Source organism: Melospiza melodia, chromosome 1 (assembly GCF_035770615.1).
Source record: "Melospiza melodia melodia isolate bMelMel2 chromosome 1, bMelMel2.pri, whole genome shotgun sequence".
Lineage (NCBI taxonomy): Eukaryota > Metazoa > Chordata > Aves > Passeriformes > Passerellidae > Melospiza > Melospiza melodia.
The window spans coordinates 125954933-125980698 of record NC_086194.1 but is presented as its reverse complement, the minus strand read 5'-3'; the positions used below and the strand labels follow the sequence as shown (position 1 = coordinate 125980698).

At 35.7% G+C, this 25766-nt stretch overlaps 1 protein-coding gene across 2 annotated transcripts in view; it reads left to right on the top strand.

The window, feature by feature from the left end:
* The window catches only part of ROCK1 (Rho associated coiled-coil containing protein kinase 1), an 84008-nt gene that overhangs the window by 37491 nt on the left and 20751 nt on the right, over positions 1-25766 (top strand). For both annotated transcript variants that reach the window (XM_063167245.1, XM_063167237.1), the window contains exons 5-23: positions 1001-1176; positions 3928-4012; positions 5671-5815; positions 6094-6232; positions 6653-6744; positions 6926-7085; positions 9481-9547; positions 12932-13020; positions 14594-14642; positions 15224-15359; positions 15722-15813; positions 15929-16175; positions 17838-17944; positions 19004-19154; positions 20059-20219; positions 21073-21257; positions 22064-22133; positions 23552-23646; positions 24925-25090. In XM_063167245.1, coding sequence (XP_063023315.1) covers positions 1001-1176; positions 3928-4012; positions 5671-5815; positions 6094-6232; positions 6653-6744; positions 6926-7085; positions 9481-9547; positions 12932-13020; positions 14594-14642; positions 15224-15359; positions 15722-15813; positions 15929-16175; positions 17838-17944; positions 19004-19154; positions 20059-20219; positions 21073-21257; positions 22064-22133; positions 23552-23646; positions 24925-25090 — 2412 coding nt within the window. The remainder of the gene's footprint in view (positions 1-1000; positions 1177-3927; positions 4013-5670; positions 5816-6093; positions 6233-6652; positions 6745-6925; positions 7086-9480; positions 9548-12931; positions 13021-14593; positions 14643-15223; positions 15360-15721; positions 15814-15928; positions 16176-17837; positions 17945-19003; positions 19155-20058; positions 20220-21072; positions 21258-22063; positions 22134-23551; positions 23647-24924; positions 25091-25766) is intronic.

The following is a 25766-nucleotide window of genomic DNA, read 5'->3' as shown; positions in this document are numbered from 1 at the left end:
TTTTGTCACATTTACATGATAAACTATTCTCTTTATTATTAAAACTCTTTGCCAGATATATTTTGGTGCATCTGCTCTGTAGTAGTTATTTGGATCATCCAGCATACCAGTAAGCATACCAGAAAGAGGTACTTAAGACAGAGCTTCTGTAAATATTAATTTCTGTCTGTATCTTTGCAAATTATGCCTGCTCTGTTTATTTTTTCCCCATTTCAGTGTTCTCACTGACAGTTTCTTGGGAGGCGCTGCTGCCTTTGAAGTTCTGAGGAACATGCCTGAACCAATCACTGAGCATTGTGTGTGCACATGTCATCTTGTTAATTTAAACTGTTCTTACCCTTAAGCATATAAATTCTTCTGTTAGGCTGGAATGACACAAACTCATTCAAGATTTACCCAAGTCAAATGGGTAACTGCTTTACTATCTGTCTGGGTGTGATTGTGCAGAATAAAACTTAGGAATTTCATCCAGTTTTAAGTAAAGAAAAATCTGCTTGCACTACTCATGTTGAGCAGAGGGCTGGCAACTTTAAAGGAAATATTTTTATTGTTTAAAGTTTAGGCTCATTTTCTATATAATAAATAAATGTTGACAATAGAAAAATGAACATTTACTGGTAATACAAATAGAATGGGGCAGATGTTTGCAACAGAGTAATTTTGTCTTTGTATATGGGTGCACTAACATCCCAGAGAGAAAGAAAAAGCATTTGTCTAAATGTAATGAGCTTTCTTTGAAATTATCTCAAAATTCATTTTAGCAAATTCACTAATCATAATTTGTAACCAGAACTCTACTTTTTCCAGGGTAATATAAGGGGATGGAGGATCTGGCTCTGGAGGTTAACTTCTTTTTAGGAGGTTTGCTGAATGATGCAAAGTTGCTGCAGTTATTGTAGCAATTCTGTTACTTTGGAAATCAGCTTGCGCAGAAATGCCTTTGATTTGCCAACAAGCAAAGAACATAACTGGCTTATTTTTTGGTTTTGCTTTTTTGCAGTTATTTTACGCATTCCAAGATGACCGTTACCTGTACATGGTGATGGAATACATGCCTGGTGGGGACCTGGTGAATTTAATGAGTAACTACGATGTTCCAGAGAAATGGGCAAGATTTTATACTGCTGAAGTTGTACTTGCATTAGATGCAATTCACTCAATGGGTTTTATACACAGGTGAGAAAGAAAAAAATATTACACAGGGCTGTTTATTTCCTGATGCTGCCAGAGTTACTTCAGTTTAGGCAGTTTTAAAATTCAAGATACTACTTCTTTATCGTTATTCCATAATTATTCCATATTAGAAATTGAAAAATTGTTGCCATCAGAAACTGTAAGTCTGAGGTGATACAGTCAAAGAAAAGGTTTTCAGGGGACTGATGTTCCTCAGTTTGGGGAGCAATAAAATTGTCCCACTTTACCAAGAGGTAACAAGAACAAAAATGGTGTGAGATGCTGGCCCCAAAATGGTTCTTTTACTTTGATTAGAAAAAGCTGTTTAGGGAATTTGATCACAGTAGTATCCACTGTTAGGAATTAATTCTCTGCTAGGCATTTGAAGCCTCAGTGACCCATTAAACAAGAATCTGTGAACATTGTGAGGAAAATCTCCCAGCCATATGTTTTCTAGTGAGGGGCAAGATGGAAAATTGAGATGCAGAACAAAGGGACTTGGATTAGTTTCATATTATGTACTTGCCCTAAAGTGAAATGTAGTCTTTTGTTGGATAGGTTGAGAAGTTTTCTTTTTGATATTTGAACTTGTATCTGTTTCTAGCTTTTAATTATATTAACTGAGAGCAGAAGAATAAAATTTTCAACAGAAAATACAGGAAGAATTTGAGTAGTGTGTAGTATACACTATAGTATATACATTTTCAGTTTGTAATTTGTTCACAAGATCAGTGTTAACACGTAAGCTTTTGCAAAAAAGGCTAACACAAAGCAAAATAAACTACTAATCCATTGCTTGAGTAGGATCTAGAGCATCATTAATTATGGAGCTATGCTGCATCTAATGGGTAAATTATCTGGCTGAATGAACCATTTGTATGTGTGTATTGCAAGCTTTAGAAAGCAGGCATTAGAAGATACCAGCAGCACAGAGAGGTTTTTTTCATGAAAATTTAGATTATTTTGACACCAGGAGATTTTTTTTTAAAAATTGTTTTCCCTTGTAGTTAATCTGTTCAACTCTGATGAATGAAAAGGAACTTAAGAAAATATGGGCCTACTGCTTAATGGGTCAGGGGCTGAGTGACAAAGGACATGGGAATGGCTGAGGCTGCTGCCTTCTTTGATAAGGTCTGCTTTCAGGCCTCTTGGGTCTTTTGCCCAGTGGCAGAGCTTGGGAGAGGAAGGCATTGCTCTGGCAGAGGAAGACCAGGCTGAGTCCAGTTGTGCAAACTGCATATGCACATGTCCAGGGCACACGGTGGGACATGCCATGGGTGGTGAAGAAGCTGCCAAGTAGCATTATGATACTGCTCTCTGTCACCTTGGAAGGTGTGTTGGAATTAGGAGATTCCAGATGACTGGAAGGAAACAAATGGCACACTTGTCTCGCCCCAAGAAGGGCTGGGAGGAGGGAGTCAGAGGAGCTGAAGGCTAGGCAGCCTAAGGGCAGGTGGATTAAATTGTCAGGAAACAGTTTCCAAGCATGTGGGTGGAGAGGTGATGGTGAGCAGCCTGCGTGGATTTATGAAGGGTAATACATGCCTTCCCAAAGCAATTACCTTCTGTGTTGAGATGGTGGGCTTCACTGATGAGACAGAGTATGTTTCTCTTGACTTCAGCCAGGTTGTAGATGTAGCTGGGTTAGAAAGGTGCAGTTTGAACAGGCAAAACTGTCTAGATCCTCCTTGGGTAGATTGTGCTGTCCAGCAGCAGTCAGCTACCAGTAGTTCCCCAGAGGTTTGGTGCCAGGATCAGCACCGTCTCTGTTCACAACTTGAACAATGTTCAGGAGGACAGGAAGCAGAACTTAATAAAAAAATCGGACCAGGCTTGAAGTTGCGTGGTGAAAAGATGAAAGGCAATGGATGACATGAGTTGCAATAGGGGAATACCTAGCTATTCATTAGGAGTTGTTTTTTCCACTATGAGGGAGGTCAAACAGTAAAAGAGAAAGGTAATGGATTCTTCATCCTCAAAAAAAGAAAACTTGCCTGGATTTGACCCTGAGTAATGTAATGTAACTTTGAAGTCCAATCTGACTTTGCAGCTATATTTTGATCAGGCAGCTAACTGAGAGTCTTATAAAAATCCCTTCCAACCAAAATTATGCTGTGAATGTACTGGTACATTTGCACTACATTTCATCTGACAGTTATGGCCAGAGTTCTCCTTTGAGAACTCTGAAATACACTTTCTCCTGAAATTTGTGTTATGCTATCTTGGTAATTGTTTTTTACTGCTATTCTGCTTCAGTATGTTCAGTGACATCAACATGCTACACTTGACCAGTTACTTTATGAAAATTCTGTAGTGGAAGTATTTGGAGAGTGCTATAAGTTAATATTCCTCTTCAGTCATGGGAAAATATTTGAATTATAGAATTTTGAAAATGACATTCAGTTGTTCCCTTGAAATAGAAGTGGTACGGAAATGAAGCTATATTTTCAATGCCTGTTTGACATGATCAGTGAATGTTTTTTAGGAACTTGAAGTTCAAGATTAGTGTCCAGATCTATTAAATTTGGTAACTTAAATGTTCTAATTGTAAAAAATGTTGTTGTTCAGCAGTCTCTGTTGGTCATGATACTTAGAGAAAGCAAAAAAATGTGGAGGCAATAGTGGTGCTTTAATGTTGCTGTTTTTCCATAAAATGTTTCATCTGAAAAGCAGTTGACTTCCATTGTGTTCATAAGTTAAATTTAATAAATTGAATGTTTAGTTTACTTTTTAAAATACATATTTTTCTTTCAGAGATGTGAAGCCTGATAATATGCTGCTAGATAAAGCTGGTCATTTAAAATTAGCAGATTTTGGTACTTGTATGAAGATGAACAAGGTAAATATATTTTTTTATAAGGTTAATGTATTTTAAATAATATGTTTGTGATTTGACTTTTATGTTTGTGAAAGGAAAACATACTTGAAAGTGAAAAGAAAAGATACTGAAAAGTTTTAAGCTAAATGAGAAGAGAGTACTCTGTTCTCTTATTGTTCTTCATGGCCTAGTGAAAGGAACTAGATATGATCTTTAAGGTCCCTTCTAACCCAAATAATTCTATGATTCTGTGATTCATGCATATTATTCAGTGACAATGCAAAGTGCAGAAATGGTTCTTCAAGTACTTTTTTTTAGAGAAGAATTTTTCTGAATTTTTTTCTTTTCTCAAGTCAAGCTTTTGATTGTATTTAGATGCTCAGGGTTATTTTTTAAAGTATTTTGGTATGAAAAGTTAATGCAAAGAAATGAGATGATTTTTATGTAGTGTGCCAGAAATGAAAGAATCAAAACTGACATGCCAGTTGCTTAATACCAGTTTTACTTATTAGCCATTGCTGATATAGCCTGAGGACAAATCTGAGGGAAACCGATGTGATAGAATTATTTATTTTTAAAAATGCATTCTGAGGTCATTAAAAAAAAAAAAAAATTCAGCAACAGTATTCATGTCCTGTGTAGCTCTGTTGTTCCCTACACAAAACTGCCTGGTTTGTCAACCTGCACATATATTTGAGGAAAACATATTTGGAAATCTGAAGTACGTGGTAGGTAGTAGAGTTGGTATAATATGTACAATCCTATTCCAGGAGATCTGAGTAAGTTACTGTACTTAGCTGCTAAATAAAAGGCACCAATGAAAACCAAGTGCAGGCTATGTGTAAAAGCCCTAGTAGTTTTGAGCCTAGTCTGGGTTCCTCTAGTCTTTTGAAAGTGAAAGGTTATTCTCTAGAAGAAAAACTGCTCAGCATAGGAGCTTAATTTAGGATTTGCTGCATATGCAGCACTAAATTTTATTTGCTTAATTATGTATTTTTATGCCAGTTTTTCCACCGATCCATTTCTAGGAATGGCATGGGATTATTTCAGAAGTGCCTGAATGGCACTGGAAAAGGGTGTGTGGTTACATCTTCAGCATTCTGGATGTCAGCTCCAGTGTGACTGATCTCAGTTCTGAAAGCACTTTCTCAAGGGTGTGAGGAACATCAAATGTTCTTCTCATGTTGCCTGTTTTGAGGTCTCTACAAAGATTTTCAAAGCCTTATCTACCTTTAGTCTTCCTAGCATTCAGTATCTTGGGTCAGAGGCCAGAAACTTGCAGTTCAGCTGTTCCTGTTATCAAAATCCCTGATGTTGACCCATTTATGCTAACAGAGGAACTTTCACTGTTTACAGTACATCCTGTCAGCAAATGACAAATTTATACTGGCATGAGTGGCTGTGTGGTGTGTGCAGGGCCTAGATACAATTCTGATTACTTCTTGGATACTAACTGAGGTTTTCAAAGCAACTTCCATTGTGTTTGACAGATCTAGTGCTTTGTTGTAGCTTAGCAGCTTAGACTTCAAAAATATATATAAAAAAAAATTAAACAGGAATGTATGTTGACAGAATTTTATGTGGATCTGTTGAGGTTGCTTAGGCTGCATAAGCTCATGGAACTTACTGGGAATTTTGGAACTTATATTTGGGCCTGGCTGTTTTCCTGTGTTTTGTAGGAAGGAATGGTACGATGTGACACGGCTGTGGGAACACCAGACTACATCTCTCCTGAAGTATTGAAGTCCCAGGGAGGGGATGGTTACTATGGGCGGGAATGTGACTGGTGGTCAGTTGGAGTCTTCTTGTATGAGATGCTTGTAGGTGAGTAGTAGGATCATCAGAATTGACTGCACTACTTAACTGGACTCCCATGTTAAAATCACTTGTTTTTAACATTACAGCTCTTCTGGCATGAGCTGTGGTTTACAGATCCTGGCATTTACAGAATATATTTTAGAAAAATTCTGACAGAATTTTCAAACATTTGTCCTTGCCTCTTTTTCACTTGGTTGCATACATTGTTGTATATGTAATTCAGATATTTAATTCAAAATACAATAATTTTGATCTGCTTTTTAATGTTTGTTCTGCTTTTTCAGGTGATACACCTTTTTATGCAGATTCTTTGGTTGGAACGTACAGTAAGATTATGAACCATAAGAACTCCCTTACTTTCCCTGATGACAGTGACATTTCTAAAGAGGCAAAAAACCTCATTTGTGCCTTTTTAACTGATAGGTAAGGTTTATATTTTATTAATAATGAAAATAAGCCTTCATTAAGAGTATTTCTTGTCATGTTGGAAAAAACAAGTACTTGTTTTGTGTGCATTTTTAAACTGCTCACGAGAGGTGAAGTTCTTAGTGCCTGGGCAGGAGTGCAGTGTAACAACTTGGCAATTGCCTGAGCTGTCCATGATAGTGGAAACAGAAACAGCAGAGCTTCTAATAGACAAAAGTTAAAACCAGGCTGTGTCTGAAATGTAGCTGCTCTGCTCATATAGAGCTCTTCTTATGAAAACATTTGAATTACGTGTACATTTTACCGTAGCTTGAGAGGTATTTTATTGTCTCTGTTGTTAGGTTATGCTTTAAGTGAGTCTTTCCTTCAGAATAATGTATGGAATCTCATGTGTTTAACCAAAACACTCTTCAACAGGGAAGTGAGGCTAGGACGAAATGGTGTAGAAGAAATTAAACGGCACCTTTTCTTCAAAAATGATCAGTGGGCTTGGGAAACACTCAGAGACAGTAAGTATAGTGCTTTTTTCAGAAATAATGGTCTGGTTTACCTATGTATCATGTTAGCAAAAGGACTGGTGTATTTTGTTTAAAGGAGTTTACAGTTTTATTTATTCTGTACCAAGCAAAATTTTCTTAGTGACTTGAGTGATGAACTAATTATTATCGTACTATTTTGCATTTTTTCTAGCTGTAGCACCAGTTGTGCCTGACTTAAGTAGTGACATTGACACTAGTAATTTTGATGATCTGGAAGAAGACAAAGGAGAGGAAGAAACATTTCCCATACCAAAAGCATTTGTGGGCAACCAGCTTCCCTTTGTAGGATTTACGTACTACAGCAACCGTCGGTATGTGTGCAGAAAGCAAATTAATGCTGTATTCTTTGTGTGGCACTCTTTCTGACTCTTACCAACCAATATCTAGGTTTAAATCTCTTAAGATACTTACTAATCATTCAGAATACTAAAAAATACACTCTTTTAATACTTTAACAATGATAAAGTACTGCTAGACATCATTAGCTTAAAATATTCCATTGTGTTGTTGAGTGTCCTATTCTGCATTGAGAAGATGCTGCAGAAGTGATGCTGCAGAAGCTAAGCAAGAAAATCCACTGTTACCACTACCAGGCAGAGCTGCCTGCAGAGCACTGAATTGTGTGTAGACTCATGAATCAAGGTTTGAAAGTCCATTTGTTTTACTGCATATTACTGTCCCTGAGCTGAATATGAAGTTTCCATACTTTCCATCAGTGTTTCAGTGTGTGGTAAATTAAACCTTGGCTTACTAGAAATATTTCCTACTTGCCTGCTTTCTGCTTCATAATTTTTCTTTTTTTTAAGTACACGTCCACTAGACAGAGTGAGATCGTGATGCTGTACGGCTTTCACTATTTCTTAAAAGACTTTTAAATTACATCAGTTAAACTGTATTAATTAATGCTTTCAACAGTCATTATTATTGTAGGCCCTGTGGATAGGTGCATCTACATTCAAAAATCTCAATAACTTTTTAATGCTTGGAAAGCTGCTTTTAATTGTGGTGTCAGTCAGGCTTAAAATGGGCTAAAACTTCTAGTCAAACTGTCAGATAGAGACTGTTAGTTTTAATAGCATTTCTGGATAGGAAAATCTTGAAGGAAATAAATCTGGTTTTCGTCCTTGCATGGAAGAGGAAGCACTTTTCCAAGCCTGTGGTGAAATTCTTTCCATCTCTGCAAAGAGTTGGATTTATTGTTACTTTTTGCCATGGTGAGGTGTAGAAGGACTTCTAGGCTTTCCATACACTTTGGGTGAGTTCAGCAGTTCAAGAGTTTCACCTATTGTTCTCACTTTAGTCTGTAATTTTGGAAAGTTTCCATTTTTGCCTTGCAGGAATATTTTGGAATATATTGTCAAGAAGTAGCATATTAGGAACATGTTAATAACAGAATTTCTTCCTTCCCTTTTGGGGGACAGTATCAGGAATTTGGAGAGCGAAGTGGCTGTGTTCTTGCTGTCATTGAAGAGTTCTGCTGCTCTCTGCTACTATTGTGACTTTGTAGGCCTACTAGAACTATGATGCTGGCCTAGAGCTGAATTTGGTCCTGTAATATTCTGCTGGTGTGATGGTCTTGAAAAATCTGAAATGACTATTCATGCTTGCTAAACCTGTAATCCTAACTTTTGTTTTCTTTTTGTACTGGAAATAGTTCAAGCATTACAACAAAAATAAGTCTGTATCTGGACATGTTAACACAGATTCTGGAATACCAGCTGAGAACACTTTGTAGCCCTATCTGGCTTGTGAGTTCTCTTCTAGATCTGATGGAGCTGGTGCTGTGCCTAAGTATCACATTCTTACTGCTCAACAACCCTGGTGTGTAAAATAGGGTGGCTTCTTGTACTGCAAACAGCAAGCTTGTTTCCATAGGAAACTTTCATTTCCACTTTGTCATTTGGTTGTCTGAAAGCCAGATTGATGTTTAATTTCACCATGGTTTGGAGATGCCTTTATTTTACTCTCCTTGATCTTTTGGAGAGGTTTTTTATATCTGGAAATATCCACGTGAAACAAAAAGGACGTGTCCATCTTTCTCAGTTCATGTATTGGAGTGTTATTTCTCACATAATCTGATGCACTTAATAGATGCTTTATGTCTCTTTAGATCAGTTAGCAGGCCAAGAATATCACATCAAATAGCAAAGGAATTTGAAAACAGTAATTTGTATTTATTTACCTAACTCTCCAGATTCATCGCAACTAGAAATTTATGGTATTTTTAGAAAACATTTACATCAAATAAGAACACTGGCTTCAGGGCAAACTTTTTGTGTGTAGAACTCTTAGTAACTTTGTTGAAAGTTACACAATCTCTGCAGACTTTGCTTCATTACTGCTGCTTGCTGCATAAGTGCCTGAGTAAATATTTATGGGATGAAAGCCAATGAGAGTGTTGTAACTAAGGAAAGCAAAGATTTTTTTAATGGTTATTAAAAAAAAGAAAAGTGGTTGTATTGTATTTGGCAGAAATCCTTTTTTTTCTGGAGGCCTTCTATTGCAGCTTTGTACTTTAACCTTTCAATAAATTGAATTTTTCAATTAAATGTGCTTAAATCTGATTACATTGCTATTTGATTATCCACATTTTGGAGCAATAAATCTGGGAGTTATATTTTAGGATGTCTCTATTATCTTAATCTTTTTTTAATAATCTTACTTTTAAACAACTCTTGAAATATAACTTTAAAAATGTTTTTGCAGGTATTTAGGTGTCCCTGCAGAAAATTCCAATGACAACAGAACAGGCTCCAGTGTGGACAAAAGTGTGGTATGTCTTCATCTTTATTGTATCCTAATAAAGAGTCTGCTGCATATATAAATATATACTACATATATGCCATAAACTGTTTGAGTTAGAAATGTCTCAAATTATCTTAGTATTTGGGATCAATGAAATCAATGCATGAGTTTTAGCTCTTTAGTATGGCCTCCCTAAGAAAGTTAATGGAAAAGCAGAATTTCACTTCTTAATATAACATTGGTTGTCCTGAATTGAATAAAATAGCCAAAACTTTTTGTGGAAAAGGATTCACAGTTTTTATCATTAGAAATATCAAAGTACTTGTGCCGTGTTTCTAGAGTGCCTCATTGATCCTGGGTTGCTTTGTGGCAGCCATGGAGTCTGGACTTCCAGTGAACTCAGTGGAAGGTGGAAGACAATGTACCAAGCATGAGCATTCTGCTCCTTCACAGGCCTTCCCCACAAGCTGTTGGGAGTTGGGGCACTGATGATCTGCATTTCTAGAGCAGCTCACCTAGCAAGAAATGCTCAGGAATGCTTTCAGTTAGATATTCCCAAACATCTCAGCAGTCAGGTTTCCAGGAAGATATGCTAAGGTGTTTGAGACTTGGTTGAGTGCTTGGATTCTATGTAAGTTCTGATATAAATCAAACTGTTCCCTGAAAATGGTTTGATATGTTACAAATTACATTATTTCCAGAAGAAAACATGGTCAAAAATTGATAATTAACTTTAAATCTTGGCTTTGACTAATCTGTGTTCCCTTTTCTCTTAAACTAGCAATGAAAAGGTTTAATGACACATGGCACTGCCCAGAGAAAATTTGTACAGGGCAGGGCAACTGGTTATGTCCTTTACTGGGCTAGTGAATTTAATCATTGAAATACCTTGATTTTTTTATTTATATTGATGTGTTTGATATACTTTCTTTTCTTTATAAGTGTTTGACTGTTGATACAGTAAAATTTTAAAACAAAGCCAGACTTACCAGTATTTGAAAGTACTTAAAACTGTGTGCTGGCTTTTGGCTGACTTTGAAGAGAGTTACCGAGTGGACTTGGCATACTCACTGGAATACTACTCAGTGTTGTGTAGTTGAAAAATCCTCAATAGTTCTGTCCATGTTATCAGACATATTCAAATGTATTGTGACTTCAGCCGTTTTGGGAGGTGAAGGTCTGGAAGAATTTGAGTGATATAGGAAGGTTTAAATTGATATTAAGTCTTTATTACAAGGTATGTTTCCCCCACAGTTCTTTCTCAGCTGTTTTTCTTTCATTTCATGCTGCAATGAAAACAGTAATGTTGCCACATGGTTAGCAAATCAGTTAGTTCCAGAAATATAACACAAGATGCTACCTGGTCTCTCTGCATTTTGATGTCTGTGTTTTGAATGTCTTTGGAGAAAGACATGAGTGCTACAAATTTCCAAGAAATTACTTGTTTGGCAAGTGTGTAAAACTTAACAGAATTAGGCCATGGTGTTGTGTGAAACTAGAATTCTATATCCTTTTACTGAATATCAAACCTCTTTGAAGATCTGATTGCTTACTTTGGTTTAGTGCTGCCATAACCACCTGTAAACAGTTTAGATTTTATGAAAAAGGAGATTAAGAGATTCTTTTGCACCGAATCTTAGGTTTTCTTCATTGTCCAGGGTACAGAACCAGACTCACTATGCTGAAGTGAGTAAGAAAAAAGAAAAAAAAATTACAGTTCCAGAGAGATTTTTCTTTACTTCTCTGTTGCCGAGAGAAGAGAAAGAAGAGAAGCTGACGGGCTTTTCTTAAGTCCTTTCCTGCCCTTCTTCCTACTCAAAATGGATACCAGGAGCAAACTAAAGCTTAAAGGCGTGCTTTTATACTGAGTTAATTGTAACTCAGGATTTTCTGGAGGTATTCTTTAGTCTATTGATAGCAGATTGTGCAGAGCTTTGCCCGGAAGCCTGTTGTCTCTACTGATAAAATTAGACTGCTCAGCGAGCTCAGATGGGTCCCTGGGGTCCAGCCTGATGTGAGAACACGCAGAGACGCAGAGGCGCAGGAGGATGCGATAGCAGCCCGGGCGAGCCGGGGGCAGTACACAAATGCCTCAGTCGCCAGATGTCTTTGTAGACCTGTTCTCATCTATCCCATTTAGTTCCTCTGTGCACCCTGTCTGGAAGGGCTATAACATGAGTGAAAGGAAATGGAAGAGCAATCACATGGAACCTTTGTTATCCTCTGGTTTGGGGCATTTGCTGTGGTCCTTTCTTACTACAGTGAGAGCCTCTAAACAGTCTAGCTTCTTGCTTTATTTCTCAGTGGTTCATACCAAGGAGATAAATGTGTTGTGTACTGGTCTTCTCTTTGTCCTCAAAGTCTAGATTTAGAAGCCATCCCTTATTTTTAACTACAAGCATTGTCTGATCCACATAGAGTTATGTTCTGTGTCACACCAGTAATTTGTTTTCCAGAGCTGCTCTGTTAAGTGTTGAAATGTCTAATTTTTGGAAGTTTTTTGAGATTTAGGAGTTAAAACAGGAAACAACCAAGCAAAGCATCAGAAGCACTTGAAAATGTTGCTTTGAAGAGAGTCTAGATTAGGAATCTAGTGCTTTTCTGTGCAGTTCCAAGAGCATTGAAGGAAATACGTAAAAATTAAATAGGCTGAAATCTTTACAATATCAGTGGAAAGGTTTATAAAGAATCAACCAACATGAGGTTGACTTGATGAGCTCCTTCATCATGTTAAATGAGGATTTTGATTTTGGAATGGGATTATTGTGCCTAGATATTCAGTAGAAGGTGGTAGATATTTTGAGACTACGTGAAAGGAATTAATTTCTGAGTTTGTCCTGCTGGCAAACAGTACATGCTATGCAGTAATGTGCCATATTAACATCTGAAGTTTGTTACTGTCTTTCAAACCTTGGTACAGTTCTAGCTGTAAAAATTACCTCTGACTAAAAAGATGAGAGCACTTTCTCCCATTGCAGTAACTGGCTGGCCTGGTTCTGCTTCCTGAACTTGTTGGGAGCTTGAAGATGCGCTGCAAAATACACGTGGTGGTCACGCTAGAAGAAATTTTGAGACTTACTAAAGTGTCTTCTTACATTTTTGCAGTAATATATTTAGCCAGGTACTGAAGATATGTAAAACAAGGAGGATTTGATTTAGCTTAGCCCTGTGAATTTTGAAGATACCTGAAATTTCATGTGCATTCAAATGAAAAAAACTGTCTTACTTTTTGTAATTTGTGGGAGGGCAGGGAGGAAGGGACATGCATCACGTTTTAATAAGGTAAAATGTCTTATTTTGGTAGAAGAAAGTAAGCTGTGATACAATGTAAGCAGAACTGAGTATTATGAAATACTTTTTAAAGTTTCTAAATTTAATGCATGTTCTTTCATGTACAAATATATATTTAAAGCTGGAAAATATGCAGAAGATGATCTATGAGTTAGAAGAACAGCTACATAATGAAATGCAGTTGAAAGATGAAATGGAGCAAAAGTGCAGGTGAGCCTTTGAACTTCAATTGTTTACATAATTTAAGAATATCTAACACTTCAGTTCTGTGGTACTGCTTTAGGAATTACCAGGATAACACTAAGAATAGTGTTGTAGTTCTCCAAGGGAGTTCCAGGCACAGATCTAAGTCATTCTAAAATTTTCTTGAGTATGGTATAGAGAAATTTTTTTTCATTGACAACCCTGTAATACATGTTCTTTCTGAGCACTTAAGTGTTTCAGTTTACCTGATATCTCTGTATTCAGATGTTTGATTGGACTAAGGTACATGCTATGCTCACAATGCTGATTTTTTTTTTGAAAATGTGAAATTCTGTATATATGGCATATATTGGATTATTAAAATTAATTAGGTGTTTTCTAAATACAGGGTACTTGTTGGAAAACCACCTTTTTTTTTTTTCTGTGGCTGACATTTAAGAACAATAGTTTGCTTTCTGAAGTTTTGTTTCTACCATGCTGAAGTAGCAGCTATGTGAGAATTGGCATTTTTCCTGCAGTCACATGAACAAACAGTTGAGATTCCCCTTTTCTGATAATCAGACATTTTTACTGAGAGTCATGCCAATGAAATTCCCCTTCAGTTACTTCTCCTTTTGAAGTCTTTTCCTGAAGAATTGAATAATCCCAGGAGGCAGCACTAGGTATATGATGCAGGAAGAATTTAGTCTTGTGAATTAGAACCATAGTGTGTAGCTGCACCAGCTCCTTAGGTGCAAACTGGTAACTGAAATGGTCTAGTGGGAATTTAGGCTGTGTGACTCTGTTGCTTACTTAAAGACAAGCTCACTGTTGGCACATTCTGATTGCTCTCCACAAGCAGAACATACAGTCTTGAAGGATATTCAGTAGCTGTCTTCCTGCAGTACTATTGAAGCTGTCAGAGCACAACTGTGTCTTCTGGTTTGTCCTGCCATTCACTGCAGAGTTAGTAGATAGGAGATATCCCTAACTATTATTACTGCCTCTTCTTTTACCTGCCAGGCAGCCTTGTCTGGGTCCTCTTTGTTGGTTCTTTGAAGAGGGATGGCTGCCTGCAGGAATACAATGGATGTGTCAATGCTATTGCCAGTTAAATGATTCACTGTCCATTTCACCACACTCTCTGTAGTTCAGTCTTCTAATACATTGATTCAACAGAGAGACTTTCAAATAATATCATTCATATACCTTTATCTGTAGTAGGGAGCTGTCTGCTGTGGAATTAATGAGCTATTTTAAATATTTGAAGGTCATAACTAGAGGAAGTTTTAACAGTTTACCAGGGTATTCTAATCTTTAGGATAGCCTGTTGTGTACATACACTGTTTTTTGCAGATTAAGGGATAGAGTGTGACACCTAAAGTTTCACATATTTAATCTGTAACAAAGCTGATAAATACTTAGTGATATATTTTACAAATTATTTGTAATGGTTGATTGTCTTCCTCAGCTTTAAATGTTCATTACAAAATAACATTAGTCAAAATATTAACATTCACTTTACTAATGGCCATGAATCAGTTCACTAGAAAAACAGTAAATATAATTTATCTGTTAAATGATCTTGTTTTATTTTTAGATCTTCAAACATAAAGCTAGACAAGATAATGAAAGAACTGGATGAAGAGGTAATATTTTTCTCCCCTGAAGATGCCTTAATTGGGTAAAGGGTGGAGTTAGGAATAGCACTTTCATGATTCTAAGATATTTTTTCTATGACTAAAAAATAATTGTTCTGTGTTCCAGTTTGAGACCTAATGATCATGTTTCAATACATAACATTGGGAGATTTCCTTTTTTATTTGTAGTCATTTACAAAAGCTTTTCTTTCTGTTAGTCATGCTGATTTCTGTTTACTTTGATAAATATTTTCCTTAGTCTTGCTTATTGCAAGTTTTCTGGAGTTTATCAAAGTCAATTACTACAAAAATGCAGATGATTTTCTATTGAATCCTTCTCATGTCTCCTAATAATTTTAGTAGTTACTTTGGATATAATTGTACTAACAACAGTTTTTCTAGTAATTGTATAAATTTGTCATGTAGAAGTTAAAAAAGCTGTCTTTTCTGAAAACCTTTCCAAGGAAGCTAGAAATTCATTCATTTGAAACAATCAGTTTCCATGTGTAATTAGTTGCGGAGATCATGCAACTGGTTTAGCGATCATTCCTTAAAATGTAAGTATAAAATACCAATTCTTTGAATTTTAGGGAAATCAAAGGAAGAACTTGGAAACAGCAGTGTCTCAGATTGAGAAGGAAAAGGTTGTATTACAACATAAAATAAATGAGTACCAAAGAAAATTTGAACAAGAGAATGAAAAAAGACGTAATGTGGAAAATGAAGGTATGCAATATTGTCCAAACGTTGACACTGAGGACATACATTATGTGTTTTGGGGAGTAATTTAGTGTCATAGTATCTTAAGTGCTGTGCAACTTTAAGATTTGAAAAGGGATCTTTTCAAATTATGAACACAGATTTTGAGGGTTTTTTTTGTTATTATTTTTAAATTCTGTACTCTGCAGCACTGTGCTGTGTTGGTCTGCAGGCACAAAATTCGACATAAAAATATATATAAGAAGCAAAAAGTCAACAAAAACCTATCAATGCAAAACAATATTTTGGAGCATGTTTGTGTGAAAAAACAAGAATAAAACCCTAAGGTTTTTATAGTATGCTATATTAATGGTGCAATTTCTCTTTAGTGTCCACACTAAAAGATCAGATGGAAGACTTGAAAAAAATCAGCCAGCATTCACAAATTTCAAATGAGAAGATAACACAGTTACAAAAGCAAGTACGTTGTTTGTGCTCCTTGTCTTCATTATTTCTTAGATTTGAGCATTCAAATGTAGCAAAACTGGCTCCATAGTCTTTATATTTGAGAATCTTTGTCTGGTTTACTTTTACAGCTAGAAGAAGCAAATGATTTGCTGAGGACAGAATCTGACACAGCTGCAAGACTGAGAAAAGGCAACACAGAAATGAGCAAGTCGTTAAGTCAGGTAGAATCACTGAATAGAGAACTGCAGGAAAGGTGCAGAGTTCTGGAAAGCACAAAACTGCAGGTGGAGAAAGATTATTATCAGCTACAAGCAGCTTTGGAGTCAGAACGAAGGGATAGAAGTCATGGTTCTGAAATGATTGGAGAACTACAGGGTAATTATTCTGAATTTATACCTTACCAAAAAAAGTTGTGATAACCTTTTTTAAGTGAAGTAGAGTTTGGTCACGGGAGGAAAGCCAACCTGCAAAAAAAAAGGTGTGACTGAACAATTTCTGAAGATTGGATCTGGCTTCCTGATCATGTTGAGCAGCTCTTGGGAAAGAGAGAGAGAGAGAATATCAAAATCAAAGAGTGTCAAACACTGATAGTGAGTCTGGGGCTGTCCTGACCAAAAGTCTGAGTCCAGTGGTGCTAAAATATGAAGAGCTAATACAGTGCTAGAGAAGATGCAGCACCGTCTTACTGCCTTGTGCAATAGCCAAGTTGGTATATCTTGGACTTGCTCTTCTTTCATGTGTGAAGAAGGCTATTATTTTGTCAAATTGCATTTGTTTTCTTTTATGATGATTCTACATTACTTTTACAAGTAAGGTTAAGAGCACAATAAGGGATGCAGATACAGAATCCTTTTTTTCAGGATGATTAAAACTTTCTACTATTTGTATTGATTCTTCCAAAGTAGAAACTATTCAGATGCATTAGTTCATGCCTGTGGCTTTGCTAATTTACCCTGACTCTTAACTTTCCATTTTGAACCATCTGTCTGCAGTATTCAGTTTCCATGAGGTCCTTTTGATGAGGACTCTCCTTTCCCTACTAAAAGAGAGTGTGTAAGACAGAGACTTTTTACCAGGGTTGGTAGTGACAGGACAAGGGGCAATGGTTTTAAATTGAAGGAGAGTATGTTTTCATTAGATATAGGAAGAAATTTTTACAGTAAGGGTGGTGAGACCCTGGGACAGGTTGCCCAGAGAAACTGTTGTTGCCTTGTACCTGGAAGTGTTTCAGGCTAGGTTGGATGAGGCTTTGAGCAGCAGGGTCTAGTGAGACGTGTTCCTGCGTGTGATAGGGAGATTGGACTAGATGATTTTCAGAGATACCTTCCAAACCACGGGATTCTACTTAGTATTTCATATAAACTCTTATGCCACACAAGGGTAGATGCTGTGGGGTTTAAGGAATAGTCACTTTTTCCATGTCATTACGCTTAAAATCATGGGATGGTTTTTTTTGGAAAAGACCTCTAAGATCATTGATGCCAGCTATTAACCCAGAACTGCCAAATCCACCACTAAACCACATCCCTAACTGCCACATTTACACATCTTTTGAACACTTTCGGGGTGGTAATACCACACATTCCATGGGGAGCCTTTTTCAGTGCCTGACTTCCCCATGGTCTGAGTCACACTTAGGTGAATACATGTTGTGTTAGTACCCAAAAATCCATTTGAAATTAACTTTCTGTATAATGTGCCTTATCTACCCGTTAATGAAGTTAGCATCACTTATAGGTGCTTGTTCCATAGCCTAGCAGAACTTGGGTTAATGAAAGAAATTCTGAATATTAGATAATGGAAGTGATGGAAGGCAGGAGCCATTTTTGCATGATTAGTTTTTGTGAATTGTTACTCATGATGTGCATAAAGAGTGTCTAAAAAGTTCAGTTTGCTCTACAATGTATGGCCTTTGCATGCCTGAACAATTTGAAGTATTTGAAATGTTTTATGGGCCCAGAAATCAATAAAAGTTGCAAAGACAATTGATCTAAATAATGTAACTAATATTGAGTGATACTTAATTTTTTGTGGCAGTTCGAATTACAGCTTTACAAGAAGAAGTAAAAAACATTAAAAACAATCTTGAAAGAGTGGAAGCAGAAAGAAAACAAGCACAGGATATGCTTAATCATTCAGAAAAGGTATGGTGAAATGATGTTGAGACTGATGCTCTTTGTCAGCTTTTAACTATATTTTTAAATGTTATTTATGTTTCCAAGTCCTCAGGTAGTTGTTCCTTGTAGCATTGTGCAAGAAAATTGTGTTTGTCATTCATTATCACTGATTCAAGGACCCAATCCCACTGCCAGTAGCAAGGAATTTTTTTCTGCCTGCCTAACTATGACTGCAAAGACTTGCTTCTGAAAGTCTATAAACTTTAAAAAAATCTGGTTTTGTTTTTGTGGGTATTTTTGGTTTTTTTTTTTTTTGGTGGGGGGAGGTGTTTTTTCTTTTTCTTAGACTTTACTGGATTTTAATTTGACTGGATCAGTGCCAGGCAGGCTTTTTAATCAACTTTGGCGCGGAATTTTTTTCTGTCCTTCCGTCCTTCCTTCTAAATGTTCCTCTAACATCTCTGATCCCTTCCATATGATGGAAAAACAAGTTAACAGTAAGAGGAAATCCTACACCCTTTCTCCAGACAGACTGCTGAGTTAACTCTGTCTGGTGAGGTCAGGTAAAGACTTGCTGGGCTGTGTGGTCTGTGCGAATAAACCAGAGATAGAACAGCCTGTCAGGGAAGGGGACAAGCAATTCTAATTTGTTGTTATGTGAAGAAGCCATTCAAAGCCCAGTGCTTGTCTCTCAAAGCACATCTCCAGTGCTTGTTTGGTGAATTACTGTTAATGCCTGGCAATCCTAGCAAGGAAATAACCCAAATCCATCCAGGTAACAATAATTCAGATTCCTCTGTGCTCGAGGATGTCCGTTTGTTAGTTGTATGTTTCCAGTTTAGGTTACTACCGATTATACAAATGGAGAAGTTTCCGTTTTCTTGCAAATTTGTAGACTACTGAAAAAAAGTTAGTGAAATTTTTTCCAGAGCACTGGGTATAGTTTTGGTCTGTTACTGTTCTTTGCTAAGCGTGGAAAATAACATTGATAATCTCTTGATAACAGAAATGTAATACTAAAAAAAGGAATAAAAATGTGATTCTTCAGGTATTACAGAAATCTGATCACTTTTTCCTTATCTTTAGGAAAAAAATAATTTAGAGATAGATTTGAACTACAAGCTGAAATCCTTACAAGACCGGTTAGAACAGGAAGTGAATGAGCACAAAGTGACAAAAGCGCGGTTAACTGACAAACACCAGTCGATAGAGGAGGCAAGATCAGTTGCAATGTGTGGTAAGTGTTTCCTGCAAGTTTCAGGTGAATACATAATAAAACATGTTCTGATTATGATATTTCAATACACATTGTGTTACACTGTAGTACTCTTGTACCAGTGTTTGATCCCATCTATAAAGAAAATGTGTATTAAAATCTTAAAACATGAAAACTACACATTTTAAATTATTTTCTCTAGCATGCTATTTCATAAAAATTGTTTTGTTTCTTAATGTTTTACATACCTTACTTTAAACCCTTCCTTGGCTTCTAAAATGCTATTGAATCTTGAGATTCTGTCTAATGCTAAACAGAATTGAAAGAATGCATTATCAAGAGAGATGTCTTAGGGCATTCATTCCTATGTAACTGCATTGAAAATACCAGAGTTGTATTAGGCTTGTCTGAAGTGAAGTGAGAATTTTTTTTTTATAGATGTATATCCATGAATCAAAGGTGTGTCTTGATTTTGTAATTGAGTATGTCAGGTTTTCCTGTGAAGGTTATCAGTACCTAAATGTGGCTTTTAGAGGTAACAATAATGGTAGCATTTTTTTTCTTTTGCTACTATCCATTCATGGAAATGGAACTTTGCCTTACGTCAAGAATCTGTGCTTTTTATTTCTTTCACTGTTTATCTTTCAGTTGTCATGATAATATTCCAGTGCTTTGAATGAAGAATGGAATTGTTTTTATTTTTTTAGTGTTCCTTGTAATAATGCCAGGATCTTTTTTCTTTCAAAAAAAAAAAAAAAAGAAAAACAAACAGTAGAAAAGCTGAAAATCAAACAGCAGAAAAGCTTATATAGCTGAACAAAAAGGTCTGAAAAATATTAGGATATTTATGACTGTTTTTACAAATGCACGCTTGCAGATGCTATGTAATAATTTTTGTTATTTTTATTTCCTTAATCTTTTTTAGAAATGGAAAAAAAGATAAGGGAAGAACGGGCAGCAAGAGAAAAGGCAGAAAATAGAATAGTTCAAGCTGAAAAACAGTGTTCCATGTTGGACTTTGACCTGAAGCAATCTCAGCAGAAACTGGAACATCTTCTTCAGCAAAAGGAGAGACTGGAAGATGAAGTAAGTAAAAGGTTCATCACTAATAATTTTCTCTATAAACAAGAAATTAGAGTTGAACTGAGAAATAGAAAATTAAATTCACTTATACTGAGCTCCTTATCTAATACAACTCTCAGTAGAATTGAGGATAGTTGTTGGCCTAAGTAGGTTTAGGTAATTTCTGCTTGTTTCATAACTCTAGCATGTCTTCCATATTTGAACTTCAATTCAATATAACACTTTTTTTGGTGTGTTTTCTCTTTTTCTAAAGAAAAAAATCTGCTTGTGAATTTGACTGTGCAGTCTGATTGATGTGGATGATTTACAGGTCTGAGTTTGTGTTGTCTAGTTTGCTTTCTTTCCTTTTGTTCAAGGAAATGCAATTAGAATATTGAGTGTGAAAACTAGGTACTAAGAATAATAGCTTCATTCTTACTTTTTCTTTACAGGACAGTGGGAATGAAGTTTATAACACCTTTCTTAGGGGTCACAACTCATGTAAATTAGTTTTTATGTACTTGATAAGCTGCATTTTTTTTCTAGGGTGAGAAATTTTTAAGATCTGAAATCCATGGAGAGGTTTGCAATTTAGGTTCCTTCACTTGTTGTCTTTCAGATAAGTTATATTAGGGACTTGGAAATAACTAAAAATGGGAAAGCTTTATCATTCTGCAGCATTGTAGCCATACGTTCTAAGGGCAGCAGCTTTGTGTGAGATTATTGCACTGAAGTGTTTGGAGATTTGACATGTGTTACACAGTGTAGCATCTAGTCAGTGGTTTTTAATATAAAATAATCCATAGGTGAAACCTCTTCAGCCACATGCAATTGGTTATGTAGCAAAGGCTCCTAAATGGAAATATTTCTCATTTAGGTAAGGAATCTGACACTGAAACTAGAACAAGAGACGAATAAGCGAATAATGGCACAGAATGAATTAAAGGCACAAGCTTTTGAAGCTGATAACTTGAAGGGTTCTGAGAAGCAGCTGAAACAGGAAATCAATACCTTGTTGGAAGCAAAGAGATTACTGGAATTTGAGTTGGCTCAACTTGCGAAGTAAGTAAAAACGTGAAGTAAAATGGAAAAAATTGTGTAATTATACATGTACTATTTTGCCTGTTCCTGCTAGTGAATAAAGTTCTCTGGAGCATAGGCATTTTTTCCTAAACTGAAAGAGTATTTTTAGCTGCATGTTATGATTCCTATGTAGCTGCCTGTTATGATTTCTATATAGCCTTCAGTGTTGGAATATTTTTGTTATGAGCTACAAGTCAGAACAGTTCTTGGCTCACCATTCTATGTTAAGGCACACACACATATACATGATTGTATGTGTATATATATGTATATGTATATATATATATATTTATATATATGTATATATATATGTGTGTATGTATGTATGTATATATGTATATGTATGTATATATATATACGCCTTTTTTATTTGAATTACTTTTTTATGGATTGACTCTGATGCTACTTACTAAATCATATGGGGGCTTTTAGTACATGGGAATCAATAGTTCCCTTTCATTGCCTGATTCATTTTCTTAATGTTTCTTTATCTTAAAATGAAGACATTTTTCATTAATTAGACTTCTATCATATATTCTTTCAGCTGGCTTGATGTTTCTCCATTTAGAGTACTTCTTGGCTTCTAAATTACATACTGAAAGGATCATTGTTTTAGAATAAGAACTGTGTTAAATCAGAATTCTAAGATACAGCAAACTGTTGCTCTTTGTGAAATCATATGAATGCAAATGGAAGATCATTGTAGAGTGCTGTTCTGGTTAGAAATTGTCTTTTGTTAGTAGCTGACTTTTTAAATGTTTCCCTTTTTTTAAATTTCTTCAAAGACAGTACAGAGGAAATGAAGGTCAGATGCGAGAGCTTCAGGATCAACTTGAAGCTGAGCAGTATTTTTCGGTAAGACTTGTAAGGAATTGTGTGTAAGGAATTTTGACATAAAATCATTTAACAGTGAATAGTTGAAACTAAAATTGTTTTAATGCAAGTAACAGCCTTGCATAAATCAGCAGTTCAGAAAATCCTGCTTGAAATACAAACAAGGAGCAAAATATTAGAGAACATTAGATGTTGTATCTAAAATGTTGTTTTCTTGTTTGTCAAAGCTGACATTGCATTGAGTAACTCTTACCTGAATTTTTCATCAGAGTTGTTCCCATCCTGAGATTAGAAAGGAGATACTTTTCTGATTCAATTGCAGACTTTACAGAGAGTTGAAAATCTCCAAACTTACTGGAAAATAGCTCATGCTATTCATCTACCACACATACATTTAGGAACCCTAGACCCAGTAGCATTCTGCATGTATTCCTTATTCTAAAAATCTACCTTCTCTGCACCTGAATCGCTGAAGGACCTTACTGGGTACTCCAGGTGGCCAAAATGTGTATTTTGTAGATGTAGTTTGGTCTGTTTTGTCTCTGTGAAAAGAAGCAATAGGATAAAATTCTCTGTAACACCTGAACTTCAAATACATTTGTGAATATGGACAGACTCATTTCACTTTGGGAAATACTTTTAAATTTGGTTTTTCCTGGGAGAGGCAGTAAAAAATTTTGTTTACTAAACTGCATATGATTATCATTTCATTATCTGTTACAGAGCCTTTTTCTGCATTTCTCTATGGCATACTGCTTATAAGAAGATGCGGAGAATTGTGTTTCTCAGTTTCTTCTTTTTTCGCTAATTTGTATTTAAATAAGACAATCATAATTCAGTCTGAATATTTACAGAAGTAGTTTACTGTAGAAGATCAGATTTTTACTTTCAAAATTACAGGTGATGGTAATAATAAAAATATAATAATAAAACCCAGAAGTAATTCCCAGCAGTAAGTAACTTACATAAATCGGACCTCAGCTGAATCACTTACTAAGTTTGTACAGAAAAAGCTTAAGATTCTAAGAGAAAAAGTAAATGGACACAAAGAGAATGCAACAGGTGAAAGCACAGAATGATGTTGGGCTTGTTGGATGAACATTTTGAGACAAGTGATGCTTCAAGATGCAGTTTTGCCCTGTTGTGTCTGGGAGACCTGTTCTGCTTTGTCACAGTGCCTTCTGTCTCTTTGCAGCACCTGTATTTGTGCAGCTATGTAGGGAAACACACTAGAAAATTGAAAACTGATTTGATCATATCAGTTCCCTACCCAACAGAAACTGTAACAAAGCATCTGGGAGAGGAAGGAAGGAGGAAATTTCACTAATGGCAGTATTGGCATGTGTTGGGGTTTGACAAGTTCAAACTAAGTAGTCTGAAAATGAGGAATTTCAGAATGGAATTTGAATAATGATTTTTTGTTATGCTTTCTTTTACAGACACTTTACAAAACTCAGGTTAAGGAACTGAAAGAGGAAATTGATGAAAGGAATAAAGAAACACAAAGAAAAATGCAGGATTTGCAAAATGAAAAGTATGCCCATTATGTTTCTCACATACACCTAAGTTTTTTCTTGTAATACTGTCTCACTCATGTATACTTTGAATCAGATCTAAGATGTTTTAATTCCTTTAGAAAAAGGCCTCAAAAGTGTTCCATAACACCTTGTAAGTGGCAAATACATAGGACGTTACCTATACTGACTCACAAAGCCAAATGTGGTTTGGCAAATTAATATTTGCTTTGGATATTATCATGTCTGTAAGAAGAATAATGACTTCTCTGAAAATTTACTAAGATTCAAAAATTTTGAAAAACATTTAAATTTTGGTTATTGTCTCACCAACTTTTAAAATTTTATTATATTTTCCTGGTAATTACTTTATATATTTCTATAGTCGGTAAAATAATTTGAGAAAAAGGTAACGAAGTCTTTAAAATTTAGTATATTTCTGATTAGAGCTAAACTAGTTATTATTAACAACCATGAATTGTGATGTACTATTTTCTAAGCTATCAAATAAGAAAAATAAAATTTAAGCTTGTTTTTCCAGTTTCTTAATTTATTTTATGTTCTGAAGAAGGAGACTGTGGCCTTACGCATCAAGTACAGTTTCTTCTTCTCTTGTTCTGCCTGAGGATTGACATTGGAAAGCAGTCTGAAGGGCAGAGGTTATGTGCAGTGTTCATTTTGTACAGCAGTTTGGTAGGCTAAGAAAGGGAGAAAGAAAAGATGTTGTGCTAATAAATATGGTGTAGGAGGAAAATATATGTGTCTCTGCAAGTTGTTCACGAGTGGTAACCAACATAAAGAAATGGGGAGGGAGGAGAAGGTAGTCAAGAGTTCCCTTATTCTCCTTGTGGTTATTTATTTTCTTACTTCTTTTTATAGATGCTTTGTATTCTATTCCCTCTCTATTCTCTGCAATCTTATGTTCATCCTAAACGTTTCTCACTTGGATATAAATATGGGAATTATGATAATGGGCAAATGTGGATTAAGTATCTTTTGTAGGTCCATTCTGTACATATAATTTAGTTTTATTTTCTGTTCCTCAAAGACAGGAGAATCCATATTGGTGTTTCATGGATGATTGAGATGTTAATGAAAATCACAGTAAGCTTGCTGCTGTAGCTTGTGTGGACCATCAAAAGATACAAGTGTACAGAATGCAGTTTTTTAGCTCTTGCTTTTCTTAAGAAACTAAGATAATGACCATTAGTTGAGTGGTATAATTTGGGTTTGATAGTTTTCCTGAAAATTTGGAATGTTTTGCATAGGAAAAGGAAATCTTAATGTCCTTTTTACAGAGAAACACTCGCTGCCCAGTTGGATTTAGCTGAAACCAAAGCTGAGTCGGAGCGGTTGGCACGGGCGCTCGCTGAAGAGCAGTATTATGAACTGAATCAGGAGAGTAAAAAAGCTGCATCAAGGCACAGACAAGAATTGACTGATAAGGACATCATCATAAGAAGGGTAAATTAACTGTTATACCTGTATACATCTCTTCTGGCTGGAAACCAAAATTCATGGTTTTAATTAGTGAAGTCCTGTTGTGATCGTAAGTGATAACTAATTAAGTATCTTAAGTTTTGGGCTCACTTGGAACCTTTGCATTTCATCATGTGACAAAATTCATATGATGAATGTGAATTCATCGAAACAAAATTTATTAATCTGAGCTGAAGCCAGAATGAAAGCCAAGTGAATGTCTATAATTCAGTTATTAAGCCTTTTGTATTTACTTCTTGTCATTGCCAAGTGTATTATTTAAATCTTGTAAATTTGTAGAGCTGTGTATTAGAGACTCTTATTGCAAAGTAACTTAGTCTTAAAGAAAAAAGCCACTTGAGATTCTCAAGTTTCACAACCCAAACCCCAAAATGTAATTTTTGAAGACGCTTTATAGCATAGCTTTTGAATGTTAATATGAGCTTGATAAATGTCTTTGACTGAAAAGTCTCAAACAGCAAGCCATATGTAGCATAGTTATTTTTTCATTGTTTTTTCCCATTTAGCATCAGCTGTGCATGTATTCTTAAAAATTCTGGGGGTGTAAAGTTCCAGGTGTAACTGAGCTTGGCTCAGTTGCTCAAAGCTTTCTGTTAATGCTACCATGGATATTCCATCTCTGTGAAAAGATAGTGCAAAT